Source organism: Petromyzon marinus, chromosome 22 (genome assembly GCF_048934315.1).
Source record: "Petromyzon marinus isolate PM22_M1 ecotype Great Lakes invasive population chromosome 22, UKy_Petmar_22M1.pri1.0, whole genome shotgun sequence".
NCBI lineage: Eukaryota > Metazoa > Chordata > Hyperoartia > Petromyzontiformes > Petromyzontidae > Petromyzon > Petromyzon marinus.
Window position 1 is genome coordinate 18,951,959 of NC_133688.1, and position 11,653 is coordinate 18,963,611.

General features: G+C 42.5%; 1 protein-coding gene across 1 annotated transcript; it reads left to right on the forward strand.

Annotated features, from left to right (window-relative positions):
* Positions 1-5,162: 5,162 nt before the first annotated feature.
* On the forward strand, positions 5,163-11,461 carry LOC116944872 (proteasome subunit beta type-7). The gene is made up of 8 exons (XM_032958724.2): positions 5,163-5,314; positions 6,822-6,915; positions 7,141-7,238; positions 7,744-7,884; positions 8,930-9,045; positions 9,684-9,742; positions 10,194-10,345; positions 10,783-11,461. Exons 1-8 carry the CDS (start codon positions 5,253-5,255, stop codon positions 10,892-10,894), a joined length of 834 nt encoding a protein of 277 aa, XP_032814615.1. The 5' UTR covers positions 5,163-5,252; the 3' UTR covers positions 10,895-11,461.
* The last annotated feature ends 192 nt before the right edge of the window (positions 11,462-11,653 follow it).

The window sequence follows — 11,653 nt, forward strand, 5'->3', positions numbered from 1 at the left end:
ACGTTAACAGTCACCCCCCTTGTTGAGTGTACATGCCGTGCAACATGTTTGGAATAGAAAGGAATAAAGTTGGACTTACGAACAAATCGATTTACGAACAGATCTCTGGAACTGTCTCGTTCGTAAGTAGAGGAGTCCCCTCTAACAACGATCGAATGGCAAAACGATCTCAATGTACATTGAAATGAAATATATCAAGCGTCTCAAACGGGGCGTATGCATTCTTGGTTGAAAGACAAGGGTGTCATGGGTATATAAAGGATTTATACAAAGTAAGAAAAAACGCGTTAAAGTTACAAGGACCATTGATTTCATCACGCGCTCATCATTTTACAGCTCGGTCCATAATGAAAGCAACATAATCCTAATGGCTGCGCCAATTATAAACCTGAATGCAATAGATGACGAGTTGCAAATTGAAAAGAGAAGCATTGCTTGGTCATCATTTATTCTGGCACTGTTATTTATTTTAAGTAGCTTTTATTGCCAATTAGTGCCTTTAGTTTTGGTGGCGTTTTTCATGAGCATGCAGTAGGTTTATGTCAGTATTTTTTGACACGTGTTAATGTTGTTGAATGTATCAATGTAACGTTGTTATGCTAATGATAAACATTAAAATATGTTTTGTGTGTGCAAATAAACAATTATAGAAGTTTAAGTACACATTCGCGACCGCATATCCACACACCACAACCAAATCAACTTGGCTTTTCTATACCAACAGGTACAAAGATAAATATTACATGTAATTATAACAATTACATTTCTGCTTACACACTTAAAACGGATAATAAAATGTTGTAGATGTGGTTTTATCTCCATATATATAAAAGGCAAAGTTGTGATTATGTGTGTCTGTTCAAAATGGTTAGCGTACTTCCCGACATGCAACAAACTGGAAATTTGCCATGTGGGTACTTTCCAGACTGTACACCATGCAAAAATTATAAAAATACACTTTTGGTTTTGTTTTTTAGGGGGGGGGGGGGGAGCTCAATAATGCATAGATTTTTTTGCACGGCAAGTGAGCTGTGACGTCAAATATGTCATGTGACCCGCGCATGTGGAAGCGTAACGCATTGTAGTGTAGTGGTTAGCTTGCTGTGTGTGTGTAATCTGTGTGTGTGTGGAAGCGTAACGCATTGTAGTGTAGTGGTTAGCTTGCTGTGTGTGTGTAATCTGTGTGTGTGTGGAAGCGTAACGCATTGTAGTGTAGTGGTTAGCTTGCTGTGTGTGTGTAATCTGTGTGTGTGTGGAAGCGTAACGCATTGTAGTGTAGCGGTTAGCGCGCTGCGCTACAAACCCGGCGACCCGAGTTCGATTCCTGCTCACGGCCACCACCGGTGACGATTATTTTTACCGGTCCTGGGCCTCCCCTAGGTCGACTCAGCATCAAAAGAGTAACTGCTCTGCTGTGTGAACATCGCCACTGGGGAGACAAAGGCGGCGGTCGTGGTGAATCCAAGTCCCGGGCGAAGCCGGGAAGTGTAGCTGGTATACATATATACTGGCGAGTGATACAGTGAGGGAAAAAAAAGTATTTGATCCCCTGCTGATTTTGTACGTTTGCCCACTGACAAAGAAATGATCAGTCTATAATTTTAATGGTAGGTTTATTTGAACAGTGAGAGACAGAATAACAACAAAATAATCCAGAAAAACGCATGTCAAAAATGTTATAAATTGATTTGCATTTTAATGAGGGAAATAAGTATTTGACCCCCTCTCCATCAGAAAGATTTCTGGCTCCCAGGTATCTTTTATACAGGTAACGAGCTGAGATTAGGAGCACACTCTTAAAGAGAGTGCTCCTAATCTCAGCTTGTTACCTGTATAAAAGACACCTGTCCACAGAAGCAATCAATCAAATTCCAAACTCTCCACCATGGCCAAGACCAAAGAGCTCTCCAAGGATGTCAGGGACAAGATTGTAGACCCACACAAGGCTGGAATGGGCTACAAGACCATTGCCAAGCAGCTTGGTGAGGTGACAACAGTTGGTGCGATCATTCGCAAATGGAAGAAACACAAAAGAACTGTCAATCTCCCTCGGCCTGGGGCTCCATGCAAGATCTCACCTCGTGGAGTTGCAATGATCATGAGAACGGTGAGGAATCAGCCCAGAACTACACGGGAGGATCTTATCAATGATCTCAAGGCAGCTGGGACGAAAGTCACCAAGAAAACAATTGGTAACACACTACGCCGTGAAGGACTGAAATCCTGCAGCACCCGCAAGGTCCCCCTGCTCAAGAAAACACATATACATGCCCGTCTGAAGTTTGCCAATGAACATCTGAATGATTCAGAGGACAACTGGGTGAAAGTGTTGTGGTCAGATGAGACCAAAATGAAGCTCTTTGGCATCAACTCAACTGGCCGTGTTTGGAGGAGGAGGAATGCTGCCTATGACCCCAAGAACACCATCCCCACCGTCAAACATGGAGGTGGAAACATTATGCTTTGGGGGTGTTTTTCTGCTAAGGGGACAGGACAACTTCACCGCATCAAAGGCACGATGGACGGGTCCATGTACCGTCAAATCTTGAGTGAGAACCTCCTTCCCTCAGCCAGGGCATTGAAAATGGGTCATGGATGGGTATTCCAGCATGACAATGACCCAAAACACACGGCCAAGGCAACAAAGGAGTGGCTCAAGAAGAAGCACATTAAGGTCTTGGAGTGGCCTAGCCAGTCTCCAGACCTTAATCCCATAGAAAATCTGTGGAGGGAGCTGAAGGTTCGAGTTGCCAAACGTCAGCCTCGAAACTTTAATGACTTGGAGAAGATCTGCAAAGCGGAGTGAGACAAAATCCCTCCTGAGATGTGTGCAAACCTGGTGGCCAACTACAAGAAACGTCTGACCTCTGTGATTGCCAACAAGGGTTTTGCCACCAAGTACTAAGTCATGTTTTGCAGAGGGGTCAAATACTTATTTTCCTCATTAAAATGCAAATCAATTTATAACATTTTTGACATGCGTTTTTCTGGATTTTTTTGTTGTTATTCTGTCTCTCACTTCAAATAAACCTACCATTAAAATTATAGACTGATCATTTCTTTGTCAGTGGGCCAACGTACAAAATCACTCACTGTATCTCAACTGGCCCTGGCCATGCATCCCCTCTTCACGAACCCACACTGATCAAGGTGATTTTTATGTATGTGCCATGTGCTATGAATAAATGGGTCATTGCCTGAAGCATCACCTAAATATATTGTGTATATTTTCATCATCATCACCACGATCCATGGGCGAATAGCCCTTAGGTGTCCACTGCAAATGTTGTCATTTGTTTGAACGTTCCTCTGTCTTGTGCCAATATGCTCAAAAAGTAGTGCCAAATCTTTATGGGAACAATCTCTTATGTTGCCGTCAAACTATTATTAGGTCTTCCTCTCTTTCCGGTTCTTTCCATTTTTCTGAACAACACGTTTAATGTTCCTGTTATTGTTGTTGTCCATCCTACATATGTGTTGGTCACTCTGTGGGTCCAGTTTAGCCGCAGTATCCTTCTGCAGCAATATATTTAGAATGGCAATATCGTATCATCTTCTCAAGGCTGTGTAATTGACGAATTTGGCGAGCGTAGTGAAGTATGGTCAAACAGGTGGAACATGGCGTAGGGGAGGCCTTCATCTAGCAGTGGATAGACACGAGCTGCAATTAATTTTGGTTACCAAACACCGGACGCAAAATGTAAATATGCATCAGCAGTTGTGCATTTGCATAATGCATCTTGGCAAGTTACACAATTTTTTTGACATATCCACTCCATTGAGCTCTGACAAGGTTTGCTACCCAGAGGCTATACGGAAAGAGCTTACATGTTGTGAAAAGGGTAAAATTATTCCCGTGGATTGAATAAATGAAGGGCTGTTGCCAATGGACTTGCATATCTTGGACCAATGTGAAGTCAGAAAAAAATGCCCCAGGAAACTTGCAATATTGGGCCAACGTGCCATGGTTACTGGGAAAAGATTGGCCCATTTTGTGCCCATTTTTGAGACAATTATAGCCAACATTTCCCATTGCCAATACCATGCTTGATCTAATTTCCAATACTATAATCATCAGCAGCAATAATCAATCCACTGCTGGATGAAAACCACCCCAAGCCGTCCCCATTCCTCACGATCGGGCAATGTAATAAATACAATCCACCAAGGACCTGCACACGGGCCCGTTCATAGCTCATGCCAATTCTCAATTATTCCATCAAGTTACGGAGTTTCGCAACAGCAACACATCCCATTAAACGGGTGAAAATATCCACATCATTTAACTTAAATGAGTGGAGTAAATTATAATTATATGTTACAATACACTTTCGAATTCTCCGGCATCGCTCCAAGGTGGTCCAGATGTATTGTGACCTCCAAATTAATTGACCCCTAAGGTATTTTTCCATTGCATATTCATTTATATTTTAAATACGCCTTACTTAAAAATATAACATTTTAGATCATTTAAGGTCACAAGACATCCGGAGCACCCTGTAGATCGTGCAACTTGCATCTGGTACAGTCAATAAAGTTTGAATATAGCAAATTTTATTACAAACGAGGCGATCAAAATGCAGTGTCCCGTTCAGTAAAACACAACATGCCAGATCATCGGTTTCGTTTGGGCTTTAGAGCGATGTAAATGTGAACAAAAACAACAACGCAGATGTTACTATATTATGCGCCGCCATTTTGGTACACACATCCCCGCCGCCATCTTGGTATACACAACCCTGTCGCCATCTTGGTACACACATCCCCGCCGCCATCTTGGTACACACATCCCCGCCGCCATATTGGAACACACATCCCTGCCGCCATCTTGGTACACACATCCTGCCGCCATATTGGCACACACATCCCCCCCGCCATCTTGGTACACACATCCTGCCGCCATCTTGGTACACACATCCCCGCCGCCATCTTGGAACACACATCCCCGCCGCCATCTTGGTACACACATCCCCGCCGCCATCTTGGTACACACATCCCCGCCGCCATCTTGGTGCCACCAAAGCCCCGCAAGGGTCAGGGTGCGAATAATTTTCCAACGCCTTTAAAAAAATTCGTTTACGACGCAATTAAACGTGCGCGTTTACAAACGTTCCAATAAATAAACTGTAACACATTTTTTTTACATATACACACGTTAAATGGGTACACAAAATAAATAAAGAACCACCCGCGCATCTCATTAACCCTTGACACGGAAGCGCGCTCCGGGAACGTCACCGGGTGCTGTGGCGATGGCGTCCGTGCAAGTGCAAGTGCCGCCCGTCGGAGGCTTCAACTTCGACAACTGCAAGAGGTGAGGATGTCGTCCCTACCCTCACTAAAGTGTGCCGACAGGAGGGACAGAACCATCCCCCGCCCCGCGGTTGTTGCAAGGTGGCTATGGATTCCACCACCCAACCTCAGAAGCCGGAGAGAGAGAGAGCGGTGCGGGGGATGACTGCGCATGGTGGATTGTTGAGGCCTGGCTGCTTAGGCCGCGGTGATCGTCGTGTTGTGTGCGTTCGAGTGTCGTTTGCCGAGTTCGTTTTTGCGGCTTTCGTTGAGTTTGGCCTTGTCGTTATTGAAGCTGTGGTGTAGGGGATGTGGTTTTATTTGTGCGTCATGTTATTTGTGTGTGTGTTACCGCGCCAGGGCTCTCTGCCGCGTGAATAGGCGATTGCTGTGTAAAGACGGGAGAGGCATCGGGTGCCGGAGAGAGATGCACGGATTTAATACAGCATACATGTCAACCCATACGGTTTACACGTATTCTTGTACATGGATATTTAGTTTTCAGGTACATACGGCGGACAGCCGTTTAAATGTGGACAAATGTGTGTGGGGGGGGGGGAGTCTATTGTTTGTGTTTCTCCCTTGTGATGGGACTTTGTTGGATGAACGTTGAGATTTATAAGGGCACGGGGTGACCAATACGGTGTGAGTTGGTCTGGGTAATAAGGTTAAGGGGTTGACAGGTATGGTACATTAATATTTTAGATTTATGAGACACGTGAGAGAGCCCCAAAGAGAGGGAAAGACAAAGACACTGATCCCCAAACACGCGTAGATATAGCCGTGGTGACGGCAAAGAGACTGCATCGAGAGACAATCGCAAAAGCAGTGAACAGTTTATACTGGGACATTATTCCCAGTATCAAAGTATGAAAAATAAGAATAGGTTTTACCCTCTCTGGCAATAAAACAAGTGTTTAGATTAGATTCTAAGCTTTCGTGACTGCAGGAATTACTCTTTGGTTCTTTCGGTAAAGTCGCGTAGAAGATAAAATCAATTAATACTAGAATACAACGTTTCGATTGCAACACAAGCAACCATCATCAGGTGTGTCTCGCTCGGTGTCTTTGTGTGTCTCTGCATGTGTGTGCCTATGTTGTTTCCGTGTCTGATCATTCATTCTTACCTGATGATGGTTACTTGTGTTGCAATCGAAACGTCGTATTCTATTATCATTTGATGTTCTACGTGTCTTTACCGAAAGAACTAAAGAGTAAGTGTTTAGATGTTCAAACGCCAATCAGTTTCAAAGACAACGCGTATATTGTCCAGAGCATGTTTGTTTGTGACGTTCTCACCACAAGTACGTGTGGTTAATGCAGACTTGATTCTTTGCAAAAGGTATCCATTTGGTGTTTGAACACCTCAACATCTGTTTTAAACTGCATTTACGTCACCAAATGTGACCACATCTGACAAAACCTTAACTGTGTCAACACCAGTGTCACGCTGTTGTTATTCGAGTTAATTTTGCTACACCGTACCTCGCGTTTAAGTTGGGGTTTAATCTTGCATCCCTTTCATCCAGGAATGCTTTCCTAGAGTTGGAGTTTGCCAAGCAAGGTGTCCCACCGCCAAAGGCGAGAAAGACCGGCACCACCATCGCTGGCATCATCTTTAAGGTAAACGCTGAGAGTACGGTGTGATATCTGATTCATCTCGGGAATTTAAAAGACACGAATTTCAATTTTTGATGGGACGTGCTTTTCGGTTTAATTGATGGCAATTTTAACGATGATGGCAACAATGTATGTGGTTATGTAAAAAAATATAAAGATCTCGACCATTATTGGGCTGTAGATAATCGCATTGATTGTATTGTAATTTAAATGTTGTATTTAACGTAGGATGGGGTTGTTCTCGGAGCTGACACTCGTGCAACCGAAGACACCATTGTTGCCGACAAAAACTGCGAGAAGATCCACTACTTGGCACCAAATATGTAGTAAGTATCGCTCGCCTGCAAGTAATCAAATGTAGCTTGTACATGATCATTTCCACGCTACCAGATTTCCAGCATGGGGCACAGCACCTGATAATCCCATATTTTGGCATAATTTGGGCTGTTGTTTACAAAATGTTCTTACACAACTGACTAGTTTGACGCGCAAATTTCACTCAACTCACAAACTAGACGCGTGCGTTTTTAAATAGAGGCAGGAGTGCAATTTTAAATACAGTAAAACCTTGGATTGCGAGCATAATTCGTTCCAAAAACGTGTTTGTAATCCAAAGCACTCGTATATCAAAGCACTCGTGTATCAGTTGTGATCACGTGAAAGCTCAGCAGACAAAGCGTATACGTACTACTCGTATTGCAAGACCTCGCTCGTTTATCAAATTAATATTTATTTAAATTTTTTGCTCGTCTTGCATAACACTCGCAGACCAAGTTACTCGCAATCCAAGGTTTTACTGTACCTGCTGTTTGTTACCACCACCACCACCAGCTGCTGTGGGGCAGGCACCGCTGCCGACACCGAGATGACAACGCAGCTCATCTCGTCCAACCTGGAGCTGCACTCGCTCTCCACGGGGCGGCAGGGACGTGTCGTCACCGCCAACCGCATGCTCAAGCAGATGCTGTTCCGGTGAGCATGGTAGCAAGATGTTAACTACCTCGCCTGCTTGCAGGAGGTCGTGGGTTCGATCCCAACCCTGACACCTGTAGATTTGGAGTTTGCATGTCTCTCTCCACTTGGTCGCGTGGATTTTTCTCCAGATTCTCCGGTTTTTCCTTTCACATTTAGAAACGTGCATTTAGAGTATTTGGCTGCTATAAATCTCCACGTGATAATCCACTTCGTTGAGCTTATCATTTGTGGCCAGGTCACTTCTGAAAAAGAGCTACATAGCTCTGTGGGCCTTACCTGGTAATATACAAAGTTTAGTTTTAGTTTAGAGCCATTGACTTTGAGCGTAGTTACCACGATATTGCAACATGATAAATCCCCACTCCGCAATGGATAATTGGGTTACGTGTTCTGAAAAGGCTTCTGGAGCTCCACCCACGTGCAGTGAAATGTCAGACATGCGAAGAGCATGCAGTTACAACACACATTTGAGAGCAGGATAACAAAATTACCTATGCAGTTGTATTACCTCAACGATGTCGTATAATATAAGAACCACAATCTGTCATCTGTTTTGAAAAATATTATTTTTAGATATCTTATTTCCTGACCAGGTTTGTTAAGTAATGGAAAAAATAATGGAAGTTCTCCCATATTTGCTATTAAACACTCAATAAAAGCCATAGACTATTGTAGAAGTGTATTTGATTATTTAGGTTATAGTTGACAGCACGTGCATTATAAGTATAATATTTGATAAAGCTGCAATGATTCACTTATTTTGTGGAGGGAACTGCAGTTGAATAAGTTTTAAGTAATATTTTCATACTGGAAGTAAAGGAAAGCACAGAATACACTCAACATTCAAAATACAATTAACGTGTAGAAAACTGGTATTGCAGTGATGATTACCCTAGCTTTTAGGTTAATTCATTAGCATGTCCTGGTGTCAATGCATGTATGTTGAACTTCTTTTGCACCGTACGTAGCCAACTGCTAATCAGAGGTGCAAAATGGTTCTGATGGTGGGAGGCATGAATCGGTAATTAATTTGTGTGCATAGGTACCAGGGACATATTGGTGCTTCGCTGGTGCTGGGCGGAGTGGACATCACCGGCCCTCAGCTGTACAGCATCCACCCACACGGCTCCACAGACAAGCTACCCTACGTGACAATGGGTAAATGCTCGTCGTGTACCAATGAGTCGATTAATATAGTTAGCGTTGATCACGATTAATAGTAATAATGTCTGATTTATAACGCGCACAAAAGTCGTGCAACGAGTCGCTAACGTAAGTCGGGCGCGGATACATTCATTGGATGACTTGTGTTCAAATTTATTTTTATTCAAACATGATGCATTTAGGCTAATGGAGCAACTAAACATAAACTAGACGGAACCAATTATGCACACGAGATGGTTAAAATGAGACAAACGGTTTGTGGAATAAAATCACACCCTCGACACAGCAACTGATAATCCCACATTTCATTGAATTGCTGCGGGGGTGAAATTTTACATGGCCAGTAAGCACTGTTCCACCCACTTGTACACTTTTATCGTTCACTGCCTTAGTGAAGTGTCTGGTGGGTGGAGAGTTCAAGGGACAGACACAGGACTCCTGGCTGCAGTAGATGTCATTTACTCTTGAGGTGTGAATGGGGAAGGAGAGATGGGGTGTTGTCAGGGCACCTCTGTTTTACGTTGGTAAATAAATGTTGTGCACTGTCTGATCGTGGATTACAATATTCTTAAGACCGTATTCTCGTAGTTAAAATAATAAATATAAATGCATATTTTGTTTTCCTTTCACAGGATCTGGATCCCTGGCTGCTATGGCTGTTTTTGAGGATAGATTCAAGCCCAATATGGAGGTTTGAAATTAAAGCATAAACTACATCATGTAATGTTGGCTCCATGTACATTTATTTATCATTGTTATATATCACAATATTTTATTATTACCACACCTCCCATTCTGTACACCCGAGCTCCAGAACAAAGGTTAATTTGAGCTCTTTACTGAGAAAGTAACTTCAAACCTATTACAAAATTTTAATAGTATATGTAATATACAGAATGAGACTAAGCATTTTAGAAGTGCTTGAGACCACACTCTTGTCCACTGCATTTGAGCTACTCATGCACAATCTGAAAATGTCTTTAATTTAGTTTTAAATTAATAAACAGGTGCATCAATGTTTTCTTGGGAAACGGTTTCACAACTTTGGTGCCAAAATACTATTTGTCGTGCGGTAATTCTTAATTCTTTCCCGCCAGTGTTATAATAAAAGCTCCACTATATAACAAGTGTCTGCCCTACAGGAGGAGGAAGCCAAGCAATTGGTGAGGGATGCCATTGCTGCTGGGATCTTCAATGACTTGGGCTCTGGCAGCAACATTGACCTGTGTGTAATCACAAAGGAGAAGGTGGACTACCTGAGACCCTATGAGGTGGCCAACAAGAAAGGAGTCCGGTGAGCACTGCATTTGCTTGTTGGTAATTTAAGTGCAGGTGCCTCAGGTTGCGTTGTCACTTTATAATTGCGTACAAAATGAACTATTAAAAAACTGATTGGTTTACCAACCCGCACTGACCAGCGTGAAGTTATGGTAAAACCCCCATCATTGACATGGTGTGGTGAGGCTTTCAAGAACAGTGGCTTAATAAAGGACTGTCGAGTGTTTTTATGTATATTATGTATGTAATGATATTTCATGTAACTATTAATGCGTTGTGCGGTTTGAATATTATCACATGCCAATCGGTTCGACCGTTAATAACATTTATCTGGATTTGTTTACCGATTTCGTGACTTTTGGAATTGACTAATCAATTCTGTGATTGGATCAAAAAAAAAATCAAACAGCCCTAGTTTTGACTCGACTCTAATTCGTAATGTTGTTCCCGCAGGCAAAACAGTTACCGCTACAAGCGCGGCACAACAGCAGTGATCTCGGAGAAAATCACCCCCATCAAGTTTGATGTGGTGGAGGAAGTGGTTCAGACCATGGATACCTCTTAATGCTCATGCCAGCTGAGAAGATAGCAACAAGAAAGTGTTTTTCCATGCGATTCTATGTCCAATTGAGCGTTGTCCATTTTTACTTTGAGCTTATTTACCAGGGGAGAGGACACATTCTAAATTGGCGGTGACGCTACGTAAATCACTGATGTCCTGACTGAAGTAATATTTTCCGTGATCAATGGGGGAGCATGTAAAATGGGCCTACAGTGAGCAACATCACCACCACCGCATGGCCCACGACTGTGCATTACAGCTTACCACACCTTGCGATAATAGCACTTGATCTAACCATAGCAACTATAACAGTTGCACACTGTAGGTTTTTTTTAGTATGGGGCATCCAGTTTGGCTATTGTAGCTTGGGACTACCTGTCTAAAATGTTAGTTTTGAAACTCAAATAAAAATTACTCAACAGAATTGCATGTGTATCTATTTGCAGGAATGGGAATGTGCTTCTGGTCAAATTGACTTTCTTTTGAATACTATTTCCAGTTAGAATTGAAGCTAGGCTTAAGTGTACCATTACAACGGTTACACTTAAATAAAGGTGTCTGTTTTGTAAAGGTCTGTATAGTCGTTTTTGTCACCAATTTAAATTGCTTTACACAATGTAACACTTTACAATACATTTCCGAATGGCATTTTTCTACACTTATATTTATTTCAAACGACCTTATGTCTTAACTAAAAACGAACACTAAAATGCATGACAATTAAGAGTATAGAAATTGAGGCATTCACATTTCAGTCTAAAT

What these genes read in the sequence shown, in the direction of transcription:
- LOC116944872 (XM_032958724.2), top strand. Translation starts at nt 5,253, where the DNA reads ATGGCGTCCGTGCAAGTGCAAGTGCCGCCCGTCGGAGGCTTCAACTTC. An exon ending in TACTTGGCACCAAATATGTA is followed by an intron (nt 7,239 to 7,743) that starts GTAAGTATCGCT and finishes CACCACCACCAG; the next exon opens with CTGCTGTGGGGCAGGCACCG. An exon ending in GCCAACAAGAAAGGAGTCCG is followed by an intron (nt 10,346 to 10,782) that starts GTGAGCACTGCA and finishes TTGTTCCCGCAG; the next exon opens with GCAAAACAGTTACCGCTACA.